This window comes from Macaca nemestrina, chromosome 7 (genome assembly GCF_043159975.1).
Source record: "Macaca nemestrina isolate mMacNem1 chromosome 7, mMacNem.hap1, whole genome shotgun sequence".
Taxonomy (NCBI): Eukaryota; Metazoa; Chordata; class Mammalia; order Primates; family Cercopithecidae; genus Macaca; species Macaca nemestrina.
In genome coordinates this window covers 152,444,277-152,469,208 of record NC_092131.1, presented here as the reverse complement: position 1 = coordinate 152,469,208, position 24,932 = coordinate 152,444,277, and the positions used below count along the sequence as shown (strand labels likewise).

At 36.9% G+C, this 24,932-nt stretch overlaps 1 protein-coding gene across 1 annotated transcript in view; it reads left to right on the top strand.

Annotated features, from left to right (window-relative positions):
• The window catches only part of LOC105490629 (DTW domain containing 1), a 96,607-nt gene that overhangs the window by 51,428 nt on the left and 20,247 nt on the right, over window positions 1-24,932 (top strand). The window contains exon 5 of the mRNA XM_071099377.1: window positions 247-24,932. This exon is cut by the window's right edge and continues 20,247 nt beyond it. Coding sequence (XP_070955478.1) covers window positions 247-287 — 41 coding nt within the window. The 3' untranslated portion in view covers window positions 288-24,932. The remainder of the gene's footprint in view (window positions 1-246) is intronic.

The following is a 24,932-nucleotide window of genomic DNA, read 5'->3' as shown; positions in this document are numbered from 1 at the left end:
GAACACACAGACTTCAGATGCAGAGTTTGGCTCAGAGGCCTTCGTGGAGGTGGCACTTTCACTTGGCTCACCTTTCAAGACTACAGTCTTTCCAAGGTGCTGCCTACCTACCTTGGTTAGTTGAATAACTTCACCTTTTCTCCTCTGATATTGATCCTCTGTGACTTTAACTAAACTTTAGTTTCGGAAGTGCTTTCTTTTAAAAGGAACAGAATTTTATTATTCTTAACTTTTCTTTCCTAATAGCTTCATACCTCCTTGATCCCAGCCCAGAACACGATAGCTGATTACAAAGATATTTTCTGCAGGGAGCCTCATCTGGATTTACCTACACCAAGCTGAAATGCCTGAGTACCATCCAAAAGGGAAGAAAAAAAAATGTGTCCTATAGTATCAAAAATGCCGGAATGGAGATATAAAATAGCATATAGTCAGTGAGAGCATGTTTTATATCTATGACAGAATATTCTGATATTGGAAGCTCAGACTAAAATCAAACAAAATGAAACAATAGTATGTCCAGCACTCAGCTTTGTAAAAATGCCAGACTGTAAACACATGTAATTTATTTTTCAGGATGACACAACAGCTAAAACAATTTAGTCCACAAGAAGATTCCACAAACAATGCATCAACAATCTCCCAAAATATACATATTTACTTTTAATTCCTCAGTTGAGGCCATGGAAATAAAAATGGTGGTAAGTGAGAAAGTTATTGTGGACCCTGATAATCACTGAACTATTGATAATGGGGATAAAATAAACATTTGGGGGACTTTACTGGCTACTCACTCACTGTTATACCCATTTACGTTAGAGGTTGAATTCTTAGGGAATGATTTATGAAAAAATAAAGGGATTCTACTTGAACTTCTTGAGACATACAAACCCTAAGAGAGGCTTAGTATTTAAAAGAAAACCTATAGAAAAATTTGCACTTGGATAATCCTGTAGTACCCCAATTAAGTAGAAGAAATATGTTCCAGGGAAGCATTTCATTTCTGGAATCTTGCAACACTTCCCCTAAGATAATGAACAGGATTTACTGTGGCTACCAAGTCATCAGTGACCCTGAAGATTGGTTCCATTCAATCTCTGTGGTTCACAAAAACCACACCCAGCTTACCATTTTGATGGTTTTTATTGTTTCTTTTTGACATACCATGTGATTTTATTCTAAGGAGGTCAAGAACAGGCAAAAATATAGGAAAAATTTAAACCGTGGTTGCCTCAGAAAGTAGAGGTCAGGGTTGATTACCAAGGGGCGTAAGGGTACTTTTGTTTTATATCTTCATTGGAGGAGCTAGTTATACAGGCATACACTGTCAAAACATTTAACTGTTTACGTGACATCTGTGTATTACATTATATACAAATTTTATCCGAAAATGTGAGCTAAATATGACTGTGCTCAGAATTAATGGAAAAGTGTAGACCTTCCTAAACTTCTTTGGCCATTCCTCTCAACCCCTGGGGGTGATGCTCTAAAGCCAGCAAGGTTTCTCCATATCCAGACAGAGAATGTGAATCCCAGCACATAACAAGACAAGAAGTGGAGGCTAGGCTGGGACTGAGTATAACATGAGGCAGTGTCAGTCATACTAAGAAGACAACCTGGGACAGGGATGTAGGCTGCAGGCAGATGCCCCTTAGGACCAAAACTGCATCGGGTAAGTGCCCACCAGGAGCTAACTTCTGAAAATGGGCATCTAACCTTATTAAGAAAGGTTGGTTGGGTTGACTGTTGAAGGCCTCTAGCTAGCTCTTGTACATGGCTGAATTATCTGATGGAACCAGGGGGAGCTTAATGTTTCTGAGAAGCTTCACAGTATGGTGCTTCTCTTCCCCAGCCCCACTCTACCCCATTCTGAGAAAGCATAGCTGGTCTGTTTACTCACTAATTGGTCTATAATTGTCAATGCTTCTTCACAGGGGGCAAAGGACTTGACAACTTACAGGGAGTTTAAAATATTCACTAGTAGACCGTGGAAGGCAACTGAGAAAAAATCCTAGAATGTTAAATGCCATAAGACATTTCTCTCACCTTTCCTTTTAGTCTACACAAAGAAATAAAGATACCAAGAAATGGTTACAATAAAGATAAAAAGGCATATAAAGATATAAAGATTAAAAGGCATTTTTCTTAGTTTTTAAAAAAATACAGACATAGACTAGTTTTTACTTTGTAGATTTTAAAATAAAATAAAGTGCAAATGCAAAGGCCATATTTATATGGAGATCTCACAAATAAGCATTATTTGTCTTGTGGCTCAAATGACTACTAATAAAGCTACAAATAGCGTTTACTAGGGGGAAAATAGTGATCTTCAACTGTTTACCACTTAGTCAACAAATATTTGTTAAACAAGGAACTTCTCACTAAAGAAGATTCACAAGGTAAAAAATGAGGAGCACATTGTAAGAGTGAATTACTCAGAGAAAAAAAGGGAAAGTATGAACACACACAAACATGAGAGAAAACACCTGCTTGTCTATGAACATTTGACTTAATACAGTTCCCAGAAATGTTACAATGAAATAGCTGTTAACAAAAAAATCAGATTCAATTAAATGACATTACAGTTTCAAAGGTCAAGAGGTAAAAATGCCTTTCTTCTCTTTTTACTTCTGAGATTTCTCTTTTTCCAGAATTCCCTAGTGATGAAATCAACAGATGGAATTATTTCTTTTTAAGCTTAAAGAAAGGTCACCAATAGCTTTTAACAGATTACAAATGATTTGACACATGATTTCAAAAGTGGGGAAAATTCTATGGAGGCAGGAACACTTCAAGAATTGATGAAAAAAGATTTCATAACAGCGCAGACCAAAATTAACATGGCTAAAGTGGTTCTATTTTAATGAACTAGGTGCAAACCATCTCATAGTCCTCTGAATCAATTGTGACTGTTGTATTAGACAATTTTGAAAATTCTTTAATATTTAAATTTGATGTTATTGCTTAGTAGTGAAAGGTCTTTTGTTATCTTAAGGTAAAACCTCCACTTTCATACCCAGGCCCAGTCTGTGGTGTAATTACAAAGGCATTTGCCTGTCCAACATTATTTTCATTAGACTCAACCGAAACAATATTCCCATTCTATGCTCCCTACCTGTGATAGAGACCATTTTTGTTGCTGTGAATGTCAGGACTTTCCTTCATAAAGATGGAGTGATCCTTAGAAATGACTGGTCCCCAATTTTCCTGAAAAGTTTCTTATGTTGGGAGAAGCTCTAGGATATCAAAGCTGTACTTAGAAAAGGGAGGTCAGAGGTTAAAAAAGAAGGTATTTTATTGCTTAAAGGAGAGAAACTTTGAGACCCCTTTAACCTTGCCATGTGAATCCTCAAAATAATACAATATTTTTATTTTTAATTTTTATTTTATATCTTTTATAAGTGATTTCAAAGAGATTGAAAGGGCTTGCGGAACCACCAGAAGTCTTAAGCTCTCTTTAGTTATTAATCAATGGAGGTCAGTGAGTTACAGCAATATGTAGTAAATACATTTATCTCAGGATCATTATTAATAAGCCAGTGCCTTGTACTAGTAGTGGTTAGGAAGAATTGCTTTAATAGGGATACAATTACGCTTACCTCTTTCTTTCTCACCTCTGCCCATGCTTAACCTGGTAGCTTAGGGTGTCACAAGCTTCCTCTCAAAGTTAAAAAGAATTTGTTAAATTATTTTTCTGAATAGTCTTATATATGTTTAATTAATGTGTAACCTTAATAAGTCTTATATATGTTTCATAAATGTGTCACCTATATCAGTCTTGATTTCCTCATTGGTGAAATGACGGGTAGTTTAAAAAATTTCTTCCAACTCTAAAAATCTTATGATCAGTGCAGATTTTTTTGATGAATGATGTGATTCCATGATACTCAAGAGTCTGTGTTCACCACCCATGCATCCTTCCTCCCAAAATTCTAAAAAATATGCTTCACCAATATAAGGAATTAATTAAAGAAAGAGGAATACAGAGGATCTAGGATATTGATAAGTCAATACAGGAAACATTAGGGAAATCCAAAAGCGAACATTGAACAAAAATCATAGACCAATGTCTGTGTAGCAGGACTGCAGAGTAGCTAGTCCAGATCAAAATAAGAGGACAGAGGCCTTCAGAAACGCTACTCTTAATGAAAAGATGAATGGAACTTCTAACTTTTCTGTTGACTTTGACATATTGAAAAGAGTTTTAGAATTCTTTAGAAGAATTTAGGGGTGAATTAGAGTTAGTACATAGAAGAATAAGCTTTGAAAAATTAAGCTGTTATTAACTCCAGGGAAAACATAAGTTGTACATGGAAGATAATATATACTACGTGATTCTGCTATAAACCATATTTATATCTTAATAATGATGTTCCTTTTTATTCAATCAAAGATTGTTATATTAAGAGAATGGGTAGGAGTTCAGAGAAGGAGTTTAGAATGTGTGTATGCTGGGGGAAGGCATTAGTCTGTGCAAGGAGCTAGATCCTAATTTTTATAGACAAAAATCAACAGATATTGTCTAAAATAGTAATAACATTTTATGCATGCAACCTAGAAATATGGAAGTAAACTCCAGGAAAAACAAAACAAATTAGAAGTGGGTTGCCTCTGGGAAGTGGGGCTCCACAGTAGGGGAGGGCAGAGTAGGGACAATGTCCCTACTCTGAGTAGAGGTGGTAATCCCCTGTATTACTGTAGGCAGAGTAGGGACGGTAAGGTAATCCCCTGTATTACTCTACTGCTATTTGATTTCTCAAAATAAGTAAAACAAACACTTCATTAAAAGTTAACATGTTTTTTAAAGAGTTGTCCCATATATGTTCAGAGGGAAAGGCACCATAATTTCAACTATTTCCACAGTAGAGTAATCCCCTGTATTACTCTACTGCTATTTGATTTCTCAAAATAAGTAAAACAAACACTTTAATAAAAATTAACATGTTTTTAAAAGAGTTGTCCCGTATGTGTTCAGAGGGAAAGGTACCATGATTTCAACTATTTCTACTGAGACAAAATGATTCACTTTTTTTCAGAGTGGTGCTTGTATTTTTGTTGTTCTTTACATTTGTAGAAATGAGATTGTCTATACACTGATAAATAACAGGTCTTATACATCTATCTCAACATGGATAGGAAATCAGTCACCAAGATTTGAGTATTGAAGATGGTACATGGGCTGATTTTCAGCAGTCACCCCTGACACAGTCCCCTCTTTGCCACTTGCAACATGTTCTGCTTTGCCACTTGCTAAGATTGCCAGATAAAATACAGGCTGCCTTGCTAAATTTGAATTTCAGATAAATAACATTTTTTAAGTATTTAAGTGTATCCTAAATATTGCATGGGATAAACAGTTTAGTATGGTATTTTGTTCTCAAACTAATTATATTAGGATAAAAAATTTGAAGGATTTAACAAATATTGTTTGGTTCTGGACATGATTTGTTAAGTCAGTTTCATCAACTGATATTTATCTGGATAGAGCATGTTTCTTTTTTTTTTCTAAGATGCCAATAAAGGACTTTCACTGCAGGTTTGAGGCAAATTACACAATGTGAGGGGTAAAGTGTACAACACATAAAATCCCCAGCATCAAACAAACAAGGAAGACAAAATACCAGCATCACACATTTCCTCTAAATTCACAGTAAAAAAGCAAATTATGGAAATGATGCGGGAGGGAATAAACACTGGCATATTTTCTTCTTCCTTAAAGAAAGTCACATCAGTCATTAATATTTATTCCCCTGTGAAGTTCTTTGTTCTAATTTCCATTATCCAAAGGGGAAGTTCTGTCCTTGAGGACACCTAAAATGATGCCATTACACGGTGGCATCAGCAGCATTCTCAGCACTGGAGGCCAAGCAGGTCATTCTCTGGACAAAGTTGTTGCTCCATAAATAGTGTAACAATAGGATCATTTCAGCATTACCAGGGCTCCTGCAAGGGTCCCCACGTGCCTTGTTCAGTGAGGTCCTGAGGTCAGTAGAGTCACAGCTGAAGAGGGCACGGGCACTTCTAAGTAGTAAGGCACAACAGTATGGGAGAAGTTTCAAGCCGTGGAAGCTTTCTGCAGTTCACACAACACTTCAGATGAACTAGGTATAGTTTCCCAGAAGAAATCAAAAGTTCAATTCTGATAGCTTTATCTTGCTTAAGCAGTACTTTTCAGGGCTACTTCAACTCTTAAACTTCAAAAAGCTAAGGAGGAGAAAAATGACCCTCGTTTCTAGGATTTGAGATTCCAACCTCTACTCACTTGGCAGATGGATACTGAAAACTGCTAGGTGTCAGGCTTTGCATGCTTCCTGTCTCTGAGTTGGCCTGATGGCTTCAGTAGGAGTAAGTTGGGAGCAGTAGCACATACATTTGCCTAACTTTAACATTTTCCTTTTTAAAATAGTAGATTCTACACATTGCCTCTTTTAGCTATTTTTACTTTAGAAAACCCAAATACCTGAGACTTTAAGGAGTTTCAAATGCCTGATGAAGACATAGTGGAGTGATCCACAAAATAATCAAAATGAATAAATAGCATTAGGTATTAAAATCAAATAATCTAGTGACTCAAACTTCTGTGATTAATCTTGTGTCCAAACAGTTAATGGAAGAAATAACCTCCCACGGAGCTTTTTGAATCTGTAATTCAGTGGTACTCCTAGTTTTAATAAGAAGCAGAGGTTTAGTAATGTACACATAATCTTTATCAGAAGCTATGTTGATACTTGAAATGGAGATTGACTATTGATAGACTTGCTTCAGTTGATCCGGCATCAGTGGTTGTTAGAAAAATAGCCACACGTGTTACTTGGATAGAAACAAGAAAATTTCCAATCCTGAATGCTTTTGTAGGCTAAAAATAAAATATAGATCCAGAATCACAAAAACAAATAAATCAACAAACAACCCCAAACTCCATTTCAGGTGAAATTAGAAATCACAGACTTAATGTAGATGACCTTGTCTCATAGTAACTGACATTCTGGAGCACTCTATAGTGCTACTTTTGGTTGAGCAGTTTGCTCAGACAAGGCTTTCTGGCATTTTGCACAGGAAAACTGTACTAAAAATTTCTCTGAACTGTAAAATATTTGTTTTATGCAAATGTTGAAAGAATCCTGAGACCAAAAGAAAGGGAGGAGGAGTAGAGAGAAGAAGAAAACAAATGTAGATGTCTTAAGTTCTCACTATCAGACAGATTTCCCAATGGCTTCTTACATCTTTTACTGCTGTATTTTTAAAATTACAAGGAAAGAAAAAAAAATTGTTGAGCATCTGAATATTATTAAAACAGAAAGACCACACAAACATTTAAATGATCCCTAAATGGCATTGTCTCCTTCAATTCATCATTCTTTGGCATGTTTTTGACCCCTTTGTTTTTATTGTTAGGAGAAAAACAGGAGGAAAAACTTTTTTTTTAAAGGAGGAAAAATAAAGTTTTCTGTATCAGACCTATAATCACCTTCTACAGTTACCCTGGCATCTTTGCTAACATTTTAAGACCATGTACATTTGTAGTGCTAAAACTATTAATTTGCATAATTTAAAGCCTTAGTTCATGGAACTTTAAGATTCTGGAAAGAACTTGCTTGTTTCTACCTCCTTTCTGTAGACTTTCTCTGAGCTTCCTATCTTCTTGTAACCCCAACAACTGGCTTGACTAATTTTCTATGTTGAGATCAGAAAATAGTTTGCAGTTGAGTAAACACAATCTGAATCATCTCATGGGTGAGGTTTAAACAATGGGATGAGAAGGTTCAGCCAATTGTGAGTTTTATTTACACATCTGATATTCATGGGTCTAAGGAGCAGCAGCAGAACTGAACACTCACCTCTACCAGCAGGGGCAACAAAGGAGTTTCTCTTCTTACAGTAGCTTTGTAGGGTATTGTTAGGCATCATGGAGAAAATGATGAGAGAGTTTGACTGTTTTAGCAAGTATGGATTCAAGGGAAATTATTATTTTAAATTTTTGTAAAACTGAAACTTTGAGATCTTTGTATTAGAAAACCTTCATCTGTAAATTGGCATTGATTAAAGATCTTGGAACCCAAAAGGCTATTCCTTAAGAATGAGACCTAGTAAACCAAGAATTCCTAACTGATAAATAAATTGACAGCAAAAGAGAGGGAAAAAAAAGGAATGTGTAAACATAACTATTCTAAACCTAAAAGCACAAAACTTTGTGCCTTATTTCTCCTAATTTTCATTTTCCCCTTAAAGAAGAAAAAGCCAAGACATATTTTCTTTAAATATGTTTTTATAACTATTTATTAGGTTGAATATTCTTCTACATAAGCTTAACCCTGTTGCTGTTGCTAAAAAGCCAAGACATATTTTCTGTAAACATGTTTTTACAACTATTTATTAGGTTGAATATTCTTGTACATAAGCTTAACCCTGTTGCTGTTGCTAAAAAGCCAAGACATATTTTCTGTAAACATGTTTTTACAACTATTTATTAGGTTGAATATTCTTGTACATAAGCTTAACCCTGTTGCTGATAGAAATTTCAAAAAGTAAAGTAAAAGTTATGAAAAATACATCTTCTAATCCTGTCTGCCTTCTATGTGACCAGAGGGAAAAAATGTACTTCCAATGTTTCTTTAACTTTTGTTCTTTAATCAAATATCTGTATGACTGAAACATGGGGCATCACTAGCAGAGGTAGGAGAATCTATTCTTGAGACGGTTGCAATTATTGGCTTTGGATACAGAGTATTGACTTTAAAGTAATGATGTTGGCATATCTTTGTGGAAATATCCAGCAGAGAGGAAGAAATTCCAAACTGGGTCTTGGGATGTTCATGACTGAAGATACTGATTTGGTGTCATCCACCCTTCCAAGTGTAGAGGAGAGGATAGAGAGAAGGAAAAGCAGAAGCTCAAGATATAAAGCAAGTAAAGCACCCACAGTCATAGGTAGAAGAAATGAAAAAACAGAAGATGCATGATTTGAAACAGAGAACTGAGAATTGTAGAAGCCAAGAGGAAAATATTTTAAATAATAAGGTGGGTTTCAAGAATGGCAAATAGTGTAAAGAGGGCAAGAAGAACAAAGACTGAGAAAAAGATGAGGAGATTGTCATTGGTGACCATTCAGTGGATGCTGAATGATCTAATAAGGGTTGAAAACTTATGTTTGAATCTGTTTCACTTAGAGAATAGAATTATTCTTAGGGCTGTCCTCATGTGATTCCCTGATATTTGAATTACATAGGAGGACCTGATATAAGGATGTAGTTGTGCAAAGGCATGCTATCTATAAATCATGAATATAAGCTCTTCAGTTTACCATGGGAGGAGAGATGAGAGACCACTTCACCAAACGAGGGCAACTCATAAGTTCGTTTTAGGAGACCAGTGTGTGAATAAATACTTCATTTACTGCTTGTGATGTATGAAGATAATCTGTGTCGACAAATAGTAACATTCTTTGTCTAATTTTATTTAAGTTCGGTAAGGCATTTTGTGAAATTGAGGACCCATTTATGCCAATGGGCCACAATTTTTCAGGGCCACAATTATTTACACATGGATAACTGAAACTTACAATTATAGAAATGCTATTTCTGATCTCTAAAATAGCCATGGAGTGTACATGGTTTTCTATTCCTAGTTAGAAGCATTTTTTTTCCACCAGCTCTTAGTACACACTATCTACAATATGATAGCAATGGTGAGAGTTTATCCTATCTTTACGGACCAGGTACAGCAAACTTAAAAGTATTGCCCAAGATCACCCAATAAAGAGGAATAAATGAAATACAAATGTGTACAAGGAATACAGCTGCAGATAAACGGGAATGACTATCTTAATCCAGACAAGAACAGCTTCTCAGAGTTGGTGACATTTGAGCTGATGTTTGTTTGTTTGTTTGTTTGTTTGAGATAGGATCTAGCCCTTTCCTGGAGTGCAGTGGTGTGATCACAGGTCACTGTAGCCTTGACCTCCCAGAGTGATCCTCCCATCTCAGCCTCCCAAGTAGCTGAAACTACAGGCACATGCCACTATGCCTAGATAATTTATTTTTATTTTTATTTTTGTAGAGATAAGGTCTCACTGTGTTGCCCAAGCTGGTCTTGTACTCCTGGGCCCAAGCAATCTCCCAGCTTGGCCTCCCAAAGTGTTGCGATTACAGGCATGACCCACCATGCCTGGCTTGATCTGGGTTTTGAAGGACAATGAAGGGCATCTGTAATTAATAGAGGGTGGAGACAGCATTGTTGTACAAAGGCAGAAACTCATTCTACCACCAAGATGGACTCTTGTTGGGATCTAACATGAGGAACTTGGTATAGGATGTAGGGATGGAGTATCACTTGCCTGAGGGCTTTCCTGCTTGGAACCAGATGTGAGAAAACAAGAGGAAAGCTTTAAAGAGAAACTAGGTAAAAAACTAAGTAGGTCATGGAACTCTACTGAGAACCAAAGGAACTTGGCAGAGAAGGAAAATATAGATATAACATGACAGTCATGGAACCTAGATAAGAGGCACTCCTGGATTAATTCCCTGAATAACACCCAAAGCATCCATAAAGACCTCATACAGCTATTTAGGATGTACTGCATGGGGTCTTTATAGATGCTTTGAGTGTTACTCAAATAGTAACTGTGAAGGCACTGACTCAGTCTGAATAGGGACAGAGGCATGAAATGCCTTGGAAGGTTCAGGACACCTCACTATTGGAGGATAAAGAAAAACTAGAGCACAGTGTCAAAGGGCTAGATCATAAAGGGCCTTAGGTTCCATACTGAGGAGCTTGAACTTTCATATGTAAGAATTTAGATGCCACTGGGAGATGGGGTTAAGAAATGGGGTTAAGAAAGGGAATTATAAGATTGTGACTTAGAAATTTCGCTTTTTTTTTTATTATTATACTTTAAGTTCTAGGGTACATGTGCATAACGTGCAGGTTTGTTACATATGTATACTTGTGCCATGTTGGTGGGCTGCACCCATCAACTCGTCAGCACCCATCAACTCATCATTTACATCAGGTATAACTCCCAATGCAATCCCTCCCCCCTCCCCCCTCCCCATGATAGGCCCCGGTGTGTGATGTTCCCCTTCCCGAGTCCAAGTGATCTCATTGTTCAGTTCCCACCTATGAGTACGAACATGCGGTGTTTGGTTTTCTGTTCTTGTGATAGTTTGCTAAGAATGATGGTTTCCAGCTGCATCCATGTCCCTACAAAGGACACAAACTCATCCTTTTTCATGGCTGCATAGTATTCCATGGTGTATATGTGCCACATTTTCTTAATCCAGTCTGTCACTGATGGACATTTGGGTTGATTCCAAGTCTTTGCTATTGTGAATAGTGCCGCAATAAATATACGTGTGCATGTGTCTTTATAGCAGCATGATTTATAATCCTTTGGGTATATACCCAGTAATGGGATGGCTGGGTCATATGGCTTAGTGAAGGAAGAATAGGTAGGATGGGTAAAGAGACTAGAAGTGGTTGAGACTAGTTTTAAGGTAATTGCAATTGCCCAGAGGATAGGTAATATGGACCTGAAATATGGCAATAGTTGTGGCAATGGTGATAGAGAAGAGAGATTGTATTTGAGAGATGTTTAGAAGATCATACCTAAAGCCAAGTCTGGTTGATCGGTATGGAGAATCAGGGAAATGTAGGAGTTGGAAGGTCCTCTTGGCTTCCTAGTTTAGGTACGTGATGATGCCACTAACTAAAGTAGAAACTCTAAAAGGAAGAATTTGTCTTGAAGAGAAGATACTAGGTATGTTGAGGTTGAAGTATCTATGACATCCTAGTAAAGATGACTTATGTGCAGTCTGATATATAAATCCTGAGTCCCTAAAAGAAAAAGTCACTAACTCTCTCCAAGTATAGTAATATAGTACCGTAATACAAACCCATGTGTTGGTATTAGAAGCACTGTTTTGAGTAGTTTCACATGCTTGTCATTCTGTATGGGTACAGCTCGTACTTGGAGAGAGATGCCCCTAATATAATCTACAAACTCTGCCAGACACTTACAAGTGTTTGTCTGCTATGGTTTTCTGACTTCCTGACTTGTGAACTTCTGGGAGAAATTAAGGGAGAATTCACTATGCTCTAGGACAATGGGAAAACTATTGAATGAGTGTTATATCATGGAAACTTAGAAAACTGTATGCACATTGAAGAGTTAAGAGTCAAAGAATGAATTCAGAGACATTACCAGAGGAACCATTGCACATCAAACAGCACTTCTTCGAACATAAAACAATTTGCCTTTCCCTGTCCCATCCCCTAGTTTCATGACAAGACAAAATGTCAAGACTTACTTTACCTATTTGTTGAGAAATTATTTTATTTCTTTCCTCTCCCAAGATAAGAATATTAAGGAATGGAATTCAACAACCACCAAAGTTTTGAAACCTGCTTCAAAAATTTGTTTTATCTTGTACCCTATTCTAAACCCTGGCAAGTGAGAAAAAATAAAACTAACAATAAGCAACAGATAAAAGGCACTTGCAAAATGATACATCATAGACTGAGTTGCCTCTTTTAAATATTTCTGAATAATTCCAGCTGACAGCAACGAAAGTTGAATCTGAGGGTTTGAGCAGAAGTTTGGCTGAGTTTAGTTCTCTTAAGTAGATATTATTTTCATTGCTTTCTTTTAATGAATTAAAGTGAAATCTTCTAGATGCTTACTTATTTGCCATTTTTGTCACAATGATCCTAACTCAGTAACCTCTGGATTATGACCGTTGTTCAAAACATGCTCAATAAAATGTAAAAGGTCTTTTACCTTTGCAGTTGGTTTGAGAGACAAAAAGGAGAAAAGAACTGCAGATTTCCAAACTTATGTAAAAAACTCAGGGTAGTACAGGTCTCAGTGATTTGCCCCATATTGGGGTCTGACTTAAGGGAATTTAGGTAGTAGGCAGAAGGACTGTGAGTACACATGTCTTGCCTCCTGTGGTGTGCCACTGCTTTCAGCTTACACTGCCAGGTTCCCCAGAAGCTTTAGACCAGCACTGACACTGACACTTAGCCCACTTTCTAGAGCTCTAGAAATAATCAGCTACAGTCAGCAATTATCTGTTGTGATTCAGGTCTAGGCAAAATAATGAGCAGAAGGATCTGAAACTCAACATACCTAAAACTGAACTCATTAGCTCCACATGTGTCTGAAAGATATCTGTTGCTCCTTCTATGGTCCCAGTCTCCATAAATGGAATGCCATTCACCTATTTACCCAAGTCATAGAATGAACTCCTACTCTGGAATACAAAAAGGCAGTGTGGTCTAGTGGTTAAGAGGAAGGAGGCTAGAGCCAAACTGCCTAGGTTCAAATTTTAGCCTTATCATTCATGAGCTTTGTTAACTTAAGCAAAAGTCTTGGTGTTTGTTACTTGGTCTCCTCATCCATAAAGTGAGGATGATTATAATACTACTTACCCTCATAGTGATGTTATAAGCTATACAGGTTGAGTTAATATTTATAAAGTGCTTAGATCATGGCTTGACACATTAGCACTATGGAAATTCTCATGAAATAAATTCAATTATGTGTCATCCTCAGATCCTTACCAATCACTTGGACTCTTTGTATAACAGACTTCTAAATGGTTCCTATTTGAAGTTGCCCAACCTATTCAGTTTCCAATACCAAGTCCAAGCATTCATTGATCCGCTGGACCATTCTCCTTATCGAACATAGGCACAGTTAGATATTCCTTTCTCTGTGCTCTCATAGCACTTAGCACATCATCTGTCAGCACATTGTATTATAAATATCTGTCTGTCCCTGTCTCTACCAGGCTAGAGTTTCCATAGATAACCCCAGTACCAAATTCAGGGCATGTCATATAATTGGAGATAAAACATAAATAAAGCACAAAAAATGTACCTTTGTCTCTCTAAAGAGTAAGAATGTACCATTATGTATTTCAGAAATGTATGGTGAACACATGCAGAAATTTATAATCAAAACTCTTTATGAGGTTAAAGTGAGCTGGTTAAATAAGATTTAACTAATGATCAACTAATAGTTTGTTTATAAATAGTATTTTCCCTTCTGAGTAGCAGACAAAGACCTTAACACTTATTTTTATGAAATATTTGAACTGTAGCTTGCCAATGCTTATTCTTACAGTGTACCTGGCATGTACTTCACTTGATTCTACATACAGAGTCATAGAGAAGTTTATATTGAATATAATAATTATAACAATATTAGTTATAAAGAGTTAATTCAAGCCTAAAGCTCCTCAGAGGAATGCTCTCACTATTATGAAAGAGCAGTGAAAGTATTAAAATGGAACAGAATAGATAACTCAGAAATAACTCCACATATGTACAGTCAACTGATTTTTTTACAAAGGTGCCAAGAACATACAATGGGGACAGGACGCCTTCTTCATTAAATGGTTCTGGGAAAGTAAAATATCTGTATTCAGAAGAATGAAACTAATTCCCTGTCTCCCACCATTAAAAAAAAAAACTCAAAATGGATTAAAGACTTAAATGTATAGACCTGAAGCCATAAAACTTCTAGAAGAAAACATAAGGGAAACACTCCAGGACATTGATCTAGGCAAAGATTTTATGGACAAGACTGCAGAAGCACAAGCAACAACAACAACAAAATAGACAAATGGGACTATATTAAATTGAAAAGTTCTGAACAGCAAAGAAAACAACGAACAGAGTGAACAGACAATCTGTAAAATGAGAGAAAATATTTGCAAACTATCCAACAAGGGACTAATATCCAGAATCTACAAGGTACACAAAGAACTCAACAGCAAAAAACAAGTAATCCCATTAAAAAGTGGGCAAAGAACATGAATAGACATTTCTCAAAAGAAGACACATAAATGGCCAACACGTATATGACAAAATGCTCAACATCACTAATCATCAGGGTAATGCAAATCAAAACCACAATGAGTTACCATTTTACTGCAGTTAGAAGGACTGTTATTAAAAAGACAAAAAATAACAGATGCTGGTAAGGATATGAAGAAAAGAGAACTTTTCTATGCTTTTAGTGGAATGCAAATTAGTTCAAGCATTAGGAAAAACAGTATAGCAATTACTCAAAAAACTAACCATGGAACTGCCATGCAATCCAGCAATCCCCACTACTGGATATTTATCCAAGAGAAAGAAAATCAATATATCAAAGACATACCTGCACAACATGTTTATTACATCACTGTTCACAATTCCAAATATATGGAATCAAATTTAATGTCCATCAACAGATGAATGAATAAAGAAAAATGTGGTATATATAATATACATAAGAGAATGCTATTCAGCCATAAAAACGAATTAAATCCTGTCATTTGCAGCAACATGGATGGAACTGGAAGTCATTATGTTAAGTATAATAAGGCAGACACAGAAACAAATATCACGTGTTCTCACTCATATGGGAGCTTAAAAAGTGGATCTCATGGGGCTGGAGAGTAGAATGATACATACCATAGGCTTGGAAGGGTGCCTGTGTGGTGAGGGGAATAAAGAGAGGTAGGTTAATGGGTACAACCATGCAGTCATGTAGAAGAAATAAGTTCTAATGTTTGATCTCACAGTAAGGTAACTATAGTTAACAACAACGTATTGCATATTTCACAATAACTAGAAGAGAGGATTTAAAGTGTTCCCAACACAAATAAATGATAAATGCTCGAGGTGATGGATATCCTAAATACTCTGACTTGATCATTACACATTCAATGCATTTATCAAAATTCACATGTGCCCCATAAAAACATACAAGTATTATATATCAATTTAAAATTTTTAAAAATAGGAATAAGGGTGCCAAATATTTTTTAAAGTAGATTTGTTATTCCTTGGTTAAAGGCATTCCTTTCCAAGGACTCAAAATGGCATGTCCCTCTATCTTCAAGGAGAGAATTAGGATGGATAATTCATAAGTAACCTATCAATCCTACCGTGTGACATTGCTAAGCAAAAAGCCATAACTGTAACACTACTGCATATGTATGAAGTGATCATGTATACTTAGAAACATAGGACATTCATTGAGTACTGTATAAGCTAAATTTTTAATGTTTCTTTAAAAAGTCCCCTATCCCGCTGTTGCAACTCCAGCTCTCTGGTATTCAGTAATCAATTGCAACTTCATATTTTCCCTAACCCACTGGTCTTTGGACAAAATCTTCCTGCCTTCCTTACAAAGTCCCTTAGATAATTAGGCTTTTCAAGAAAGACTGTTCTTTATGAAAGATATTCACGAGGAATTGGAAAATTTCTAGTTTTCTTTTACAGATGAAAACATACAATTTTTAATATACCTACTTCAAGTCTTTTTTTCCCAGTGTTTTGATCATTCACCCATTCGTTGGCATCTAAATTCATATGTCTTCCAGTCACTGGTTAGGAACCATTCTGAGTAGTTAGGAAATCTGTAACCAAAGTATCTCTTTTCCTGCATATTAGTATTATTGAAGCATACCTATTCCTCAGTCAATTAAGCTGGGATGTTTTTCTTTCTTTGGAATTTATTTCAGCTCCAACAGTTACCCATTCCCTGGAATGAATAAACTGTTTCAAAATAGCCAACATACTCTTTCTCCTCCCCAACCCCTCAAAACTAGTACTTTTTTAATCTGTTGATACTTTCTTAAATTGTCCCAGAATATTGATAGTTGTACCTAAATGGAACATTTCTTATTTTGTGTCAACCACAAACTGAAAATAAAGCATAGAGTGCCCAGTCTTAATAAATGAATCTCCCAATTTTTATTGTCAATTAATTTATTCAGATTTTTCTTGAATATTAAATTCCAATGGATAAAAAAGTGACATCTCCATCTTTAAGTCATAAATTGGCTATTTGGTTCAGTCAAACCTGAATAATTCTATTCAGTATTCATGTTGTAACTGACAAGATAAGCACAACTATCATTTTATTCTCACTTTCCATATCATTGTTTCTCTGATGATTCCATCAAATCCCTTATTAAAACTCATCCTTTGGCTTCAGGTAAAAATTGTCATTGCATGGAGAAAGAGTTTTTAATCCATTCAAGATGTAGCCGTAATAAATGCTACTGGCCTGAGTAGCCATTGTTCTTGGCAAATCCCTCTAAGCAATAAATAGTGGACACCACACCCTTTTAAGAAAGTAGGAGAGGGATGGAAATAGCCATTGGTTCATGTCATACTCCTAAATTCTATTATGGTCCATTTACATGCAGTTGGAACTGACATGTAATATATTTGATGAATACAGAACAATCAGCAAAGAAACAACACTGAGCTGCTGCAGACAAGTATTCCAATTGCTTAGTTTTATAAGCTTTACATTCAGTCATGAAACTAATGCTTGTTGCAGAATCTATTAAAAAACACTATCAATAAGCCAATAGCAGATGATTTTGGAAGTTGTTCAAGGACTGAGCTGTAGATCCACTTGGTGGAGAGAAAGGAGCAAAATATTTGAAGCTTTGAAAATATTCTTTGCTTTTCCAATACCATTTACATATTAGCAGTGAGTACCTTGTCAATTGTGTTCTCATTCGATCATTAAATAAGATTTTAATAAGTGATAGCTTTTATAATTATGTATTTTTGATATTCCTATAACAGAATGTTACATTCTCTATCATGTTAAAATTGATATTTGTGGTTCAATGAGGGTGGGAAACCAATTCCACAACTCCAAACACTTCATGGATTTGAACTTTGGAGCCCATACCTTAAATTGAGAAGAATTCCTTATAGCATTGATCACCCTTCCTATTAAAGAATTCAGACCTAAATATCTGGGCTGAACATCTTGCCAATTCATTTTATGGGTAGTCAAGTGTTTTATGCCATACAGGTTAAGTGAAAAGAGAGACTGCTATGATTGACAGTATAAGTCAGCTCTAGATTATACTCCCAAAAAAGTGATGCTTTGGAAATACAGACTATCCCTTGACCTCTACCCAGAAAAGGAAGCAATTTTGAAGTCAAGAAAAGCTCATGGGATGCACCATATTTAGGGAGGCATTTCAGCATAATGGCTAAGAACATAGGCTTTGGATTCAGGGACCCCAAGACAGAAGTTTTGGCTCTACTCTTTTCAAATCTGGGGAAAGTTACTCAATCTCAATTTGCACACTGTCATAAAACTAGTACCTACCTCATGGAGTTACTCCAAGGATTACATAGGGTAATACACCTAAAGTGCTTGGCACAGAGGCTGAATGTCACATTATACACACACACATACACACACACACATGCACGCATGCACACACACACACAATCTTCTTTCATGGATTCTGTATTTGTAACTTTGCCTACTTACTAAAATTTATTTGTAACCACAAAATCAATATTGCATGATCTAAGGTAATAATCTAATATATGACACAGTATAAAGAGCACTTTTCCAAGAGGCAGAAAACATGGGTCATAATCTGGAGATAATCTGCTACTAACTTGCTGCATGACCTTGGGCAATTTTTTTAATCCCCATTTGCTTTCCCCATTTGTAAAAATTATGAGTTTGGACCAGTTGACAAGAAGTCCTTCCAGCATTCTATGATCATACAATGGTGAGTAGAACTCAGCTCTTCTTTCATAGAGGGAGAGCTGATGGAGGCCCAAAAACAGAGTTAAGGCCTGCCTGATCAGGTCTCTGACTGAAAGCAATATAGGAAACTTCTGCCAGGATCTGCCATGTGCAGCAAGATGTTAAAGAGTGGAGACACCTTTATGCAAAGGTTGGATAAAGTCCCAAAGAGACCAGATTTTTAAATCTGTATAGCTAATGCTTTCTTATCTGGTAGACAGACCTGCATGAGAAGCCAGATTGTAATGAGGATTGCATAGTATGCATAGAATTACAGCAATGGAGCAAGGGAATAAAAGGAGGAAGAGTTGAATGTCAAGTGTTTGTTTGCTAATAGAGTTTGAGACCCCTTTTTCAGCACAACCAGTAATGTTATTCTTGTAATTGTAAAAGTCTGATTGCCAACAATTGCTCCCTTCTAACAGTGCTTTGGTGTTTGCTGCTAAAGTTTGCTTTTGTGACCTTCCTTTTCTATCTCCTAGGGCAGACCCTCTGATATTCCTTCTGTATGTATTCTTTCTTTGGTTAATACTTTTGGTTTAGCCATATTCTGATCTAAAAAATGAACAAACAAACAGAAACTGCCTCAAGTATTTACAACAGTGAAGTTTTTACTTGGAGAATTGGTTACACAAGTGATTTAGTATATAAAAAGCAAAACAAGGGATGATGGTGAAGCAACCCAAAGATTACCTGTGGTAGGAAACAACTCTCACCAGTAAGCTAGAACTATGCTGCCCAGTATGATAGCAACCAGCCATACCTGGCTATCAGCACTTGAAATGTGGTTAGCCTGAACTGAGTTGTATTCTTGATGTAAAATGCACACCAGTGTTGAAGACTTATCGTGAAAAGAAGAATATAAACTAGCTCATTTATACATCAATTATATTCAATATGACTTTTGTATTGAATATACAGATAAGTGATATGTTTAATTTATTGGATTAAAATACAGTAGTTTAATTAATTTCACTTTTTAATTTTGACTTTTTTCTTTTTTCTTTTTTTTTTTTTTGAGACAGAGTCTTACTCTGTTGCCCAGGCTGGAGTGCAGTGGCGCAATCTCAACTCACTGCAACTTCTGCCACCTGGGTTCAAGTGACTCTCGTGCCTTAGCTTCCTGAGTAGCTGGGATTATAGGCAGATGCCGTCATGTCCAGCTAATTTTTATATTTTTTGTAGAGATGAAGTTTTGCCAGTCTGGTCTTGAACTCCTGACCTCAAGTGATCTTCCTGCCTCAGCCTCCCAAAGTGCTGGGATTACAGGCAAGAGCCATAGCGCCTGGCCTAATTTTGACTTTTTAATGTGACCATAGTAAATTAAAACTGATATAAGCGACTCGCATTGTGTTTCTATTAGACAGTGCTGGGCTAGAGAGACAAATATAGGAGGACATTTACTCTAGGTGCCCTGTAGAGTTATTGCCCTGAATTGCCTGGAGTTCCTGACCCTTAAAGTTGAGATTGTTTGATTTGTTTCCAGATTCCCTCACTGCCTAGACTGTGATCTGGATACTTAACAACTTCCCTGGACATTAATCAAAAGAGTCACCCTGTTCTTTGTTATGTTTTGACATTTCTCAGTATTTAAATCCATTGTCTTATCTTGTTTTCCTAATTCCTAGTAGTCTGTTTGGAATTTTCACCCAATTTCTCATTTTATGTTATTTATAGTACCTATATAATTAATGGTGCCAAATATGGTGCTCCTTCCCTAAAAGTATCAGCTACTATAGCAGCCTTGGAAACCACGAGCCTTCTTTCTGGCTCTCTGTTTGCTTTCCATAGTACGCCACCATGTTTGAGACTAACTACAAAGAAAGTTTGCCTTGTGATCCATGCAGATACCTAAAAGAAAAATGCAGGCCCTAAGTCTAAGGGTAAATTTCTGTGACCAAAAGCTAATTGTCACAAAGTGTTTACCTGGGAAAAGTTTATTCTTTAGGCCTGATAATTGTCAAGTTAATAGAGAAATATGTGTTATCATTAAGAAACATTTTCAGGGTAGCCATGATGTGCTAGGCACTTTTCTAAACAACAGGATGCAAAGATGAAAAAGTCAAAAACTCCTGGAGGGTAGATATGAGAAGAAACAAATAATCCAAGGAGTCATGACAACAAGATAATGAATGTCCTGGGAATTTTGAGGCAAAGAACTGCCTTGTGCCAGAGAAAGTTTCAGAGAATATGGGAACCTGAGCTGGGATTTGAAGGAAGGCAAGAATTAGATAAACAAAGTAGAAAGAAAAAGTTTTCTAGGAAGGGCAAATTGTATACATAGCAAGAATATACAGAAGCAGGAATAAATTTACTCCATATTTGAAGTGGAATATATTATGGTCAGGAAGCTCAAGTCTTTCAAGAACTATCTTCACCTAAGTGAGACCAAAGAACGGTTTCAACTTGAGTCAAAAACTCTATAGCATTTTTATTAAGATTGAAAAATAGATCTTGAAAGTGAAGCTTGTTGGGAAGTGGTGTGGGATTCTTTCATGGATAATATCTGATTACACTAAAATGTGGTTCCTACTTTTGGACCATAAACTTCCCAAAGGACAATGCCTGTCCAGTTCACTGTCGAATCTCAAAGTATGGCCCAGAGTAGATGCTTAGTGATTCTAAGCATCTAGAATGAATGAATGCCAGCAAATGGTGTGATAGTACATGAGTCCCTGTGATGAGAGACACAAAGCAAGTATTGATTCAATATCTATGTATTCCAGAATAGAGTTTAGGGAATTAAAAATGGAGTTAGGCAACATATTCCAATTATTAGGAGAACTCCCTTCAAGAATTTGGGCAGTGTATCCCCTGGCCCACGGTTATGGGAGAATCAGAAATCCTAGTGAAGAATTGGATCAGCCTGACATGTTGCCAGGTGTGATAAAATTTAAAATATAATTGTCACCACTCACACCTTTGTAAGAATTTTCTTTATCATAATACCTATTTAAGGCTACCTCCATTAGGCACATCTGGATTGGATCAAGAAGAATATGAGATCCATCTCAAGCTAGTAATTCAGAGACCAGATCCTGCAGGCCATTGCTAAATCATTAAATTTTGAGATGTGAAAACACATACATTATCATCATTGAACCCAGACAATCATAAGGATCTTTGGAAATCTCAGGGAAACAGCATTATATGAGGGAAAGTTTTGAGGAGGTCCCATTCCATTCACTTAGACACGGGGAGTGTTGCTGTATATCAAATGCAGGCTGTGTTAGTCCAACATTCTACCACATGGAGGCCGTATGGCTGTTCCAAGTGGGTGTTGTCTCTAGAAACAGCCAGAGCTGCATTCACAGCCTGAATTCAACATTTATTACTCTGAGAGCTTTAACAAGTGATGGAGATAAACACAGTACTTGCATTATAACGTTGTTGCAATAATTCAATAAGATAATGCAAGCAAAGGTCTTAGCACAGTGCCTATCACCAAAAAAGTGCTTAGTAAATGTTAGTTTTCTCTTCAAGAACAATGGAAGTGCAGCTATGCCCCCAAGAGTCTTTACTTTCCCAAAGAGAATCATCCCCAACGACACTCCCCACTTGCCCATTCCCTGTCCTGACAAAGCTGGGAATTTATCCAGACCAACTGCATGTATGCCCTATTTCTTAAGCCTTACTAAAAAACATAATACATTGAGCCCTTTACCCACATTGGGACTGGATTCATTATTTGATCTTAGAATAATTTTTGTGTATGCCATTTCCTCAAATTACTACCTCTTGCTCTGACTCCAGCACAATCCCTGACCTGGTTTTGTTTCACTTACAAAGTTTTGTCTGGTGGGTTTTGATTTTCCCAGTGCCTGAATAAGTTTCTCCTAATTTTTTACTTCAATCTTCCTGACAGCTCACAGCGACCTTCACCTTGCTGCAGAGCTGAAACATATTTCACAGAGACAAAACAAAACAAGTAGCCTTGTATTTGAGGAATAAATGATTTATATCAGATTATTTTCTGAAAGAAGCTTTTGACTAGGGAGGAGAATGACAAGTGAAATGAATAGACCACGAGATGACTGTCCTTTGGTTGGAAATGGAAGGGCAGGGAAAGAGGGCTCCCAGAAGGGAGGGATACACAAAACACACTTACTTCTCTTACTTTGTGATCCTGTCTGGGGATTTTGACAGTTAACATTGGCCTGGGTGGCAGTTAGTAGGGCTTAGTCACTTTATTTCTGATTTCTGATTAAGGAATCAATCAGAAATCTCTTTATCCTTAAAAATGTCATCTATTTTTCCACTTTTAAAAATGGAAAGGAAAAGCTATTTCTGTGATTTCTCAAATCTCTGAACTTGCAGTCTGGGTGCAAATTTTCAGGGTGGTCTTTGCCAGAGTGTTGCTTTTATAACCCTAGAACCAGACATGTACAGACATGTAGTTTTAGGGAAGCCAGGGATTTGGAGGTGAGCTGTGGTAGGCCTGGCACCAGCTCTTGGAATGATGTCTTATGGCATTAACAACTCACCATTGTCTATCAATACCATTGCCTTAAAAGAAAGGAATAAGAAATATGACCATGTGAAGAGTCATCCTTATCAGGGAACTGACCAAGATAATTGGGTTACCTGCTGTATTATGGGAACCTTGTAGTTGGAGCATTGATATACTTCAATATGGCAAAGACTGGAGGAAACTGATGCTAACAATGGTGACATTTCCACCTCTGGTATCTCATGTACAAATAATGTATGCCTGCAATCTCTCTATCTTTCCACTAATACCTCCTAGGATCATTAGGACAATATGGAAGCCATGAGAGCTGATTGCCCAGCAACATCAGCCCTGCCCACAGAAAGAAAGCTCTTTTTTACAAACCACAATCTTTTTCCTCAGTGCCTCTGCCCAGTCCTTCTTTCTTCTTTTAGTCTGCTACCTCCTGACTGTCATTATATCCTGGGAGATTCTCTCCATACCTACTAACACAGCATAGGCATTCCCTTCTAACAAAAAATATAGCATGTGAGGTAGTTTTAACATGCATTGGAGGAAAATTAACCAGGATTAGGGAGACAGAAAGTTGCTACTTTATGTTAATGTGGTCAGAGAAGTTATCTCTAACAAAGTGACAATTGAGCATATAATTGAATAAAATAAGGGGTGAAACTTGGAAGTATTAAAGAAAAATTACTCTAATCAAGGGAACAGCCAGTGCAAAGGTCCTGAGATGGCAGAGTGCTAGGACTTCAAAGAAAAGCAAAAAAGCCAGTAAGACTAGAGCACAATGAATAAGGAAAACAGTGACAGAAGAGAGGACAAGAGCTATTGGGGGGCCAAGTCATTTAAGGCTTTATAGGCTTTACTCTGAAAAAGATAGGAAACCTTTGGAGATTTTGAGCAGAAGAAGGACATGACCTGACTCAAGTTTTAAAAGGCTCACTCTGGCTATTGAGAATAGACTATAGGGAAGTCACAAAGAAAGAGAGAAAAAAAAGACAAAGTTATTGCAATAATCAAGGTAAGAGATGATATCTTTTTTTTTTTTTTTTTTTTTTTGAGACAGAGTCTTGCTCTGTCACCCAGGCTGGAGTGCAGTGGTACAATCTCAGCTCACTGCAGCCTCCACCTCCCAGGTTCAAGCAATTCTCCTGTCTCACCTTCCCAAGTAGCTGGAACCACAGGCACACACCACTATGCCCGGCTAATTTTTGTATTTTTAGTTTTTAGTAGAGATGGGGTTTTACCATGTTGGCCAGGCTGGTCTCAAACTCCTGACCTCAGGTGATCCACTCACCTCAGCCTCCCAAAGTTAGGATTACAGGCGTGAGCCACTGTGCCCAGCCTGAGAGATGATATCTCGACAAAAGTCATAGCAGTGGATGTGTGTAAGAAAATTGGAACAGAAAGAGATGATTATAATTAGTAGTATTATGGATATATTTTTAAGGTGGAGCCAACAAGATTTCCTGAAAGATTGGTGGAGGGGTGTGAGAAAAAGAGAGGAATCAAAGAAAGTACAGGGGTTTTGGCCCAAGCAACTGGATAGATGAATTGCTGTTAGTAGAGATGAAGCTGAAGGCAGGAGAATTAGAGTTGAGGGGAAAAATTTGGAGTTCTGTTTTAAACATGTTCACTTTAAATTAATATTAAAAATCTTTGTGGAGATTTTTGAATAGACAGAAAGGACTTCAGGTGACAGGTCCAGGCTTTGAGCATCAGTGGTAGATGCTTTTAAAAGATAGCATAGTTTTTGAAAGCCATGAGACCACAGGAAATTGTAGATATATAAAAATGTTCAAAGATTGCCCCCTGAGGTGGGACAAGGTCTAGAGGTCAAGTATATTTGGAGGAGCTACCAAAGGAGATGAGAGAGAACAACCAGTGATGTAAAAGGAACCCAAAGAG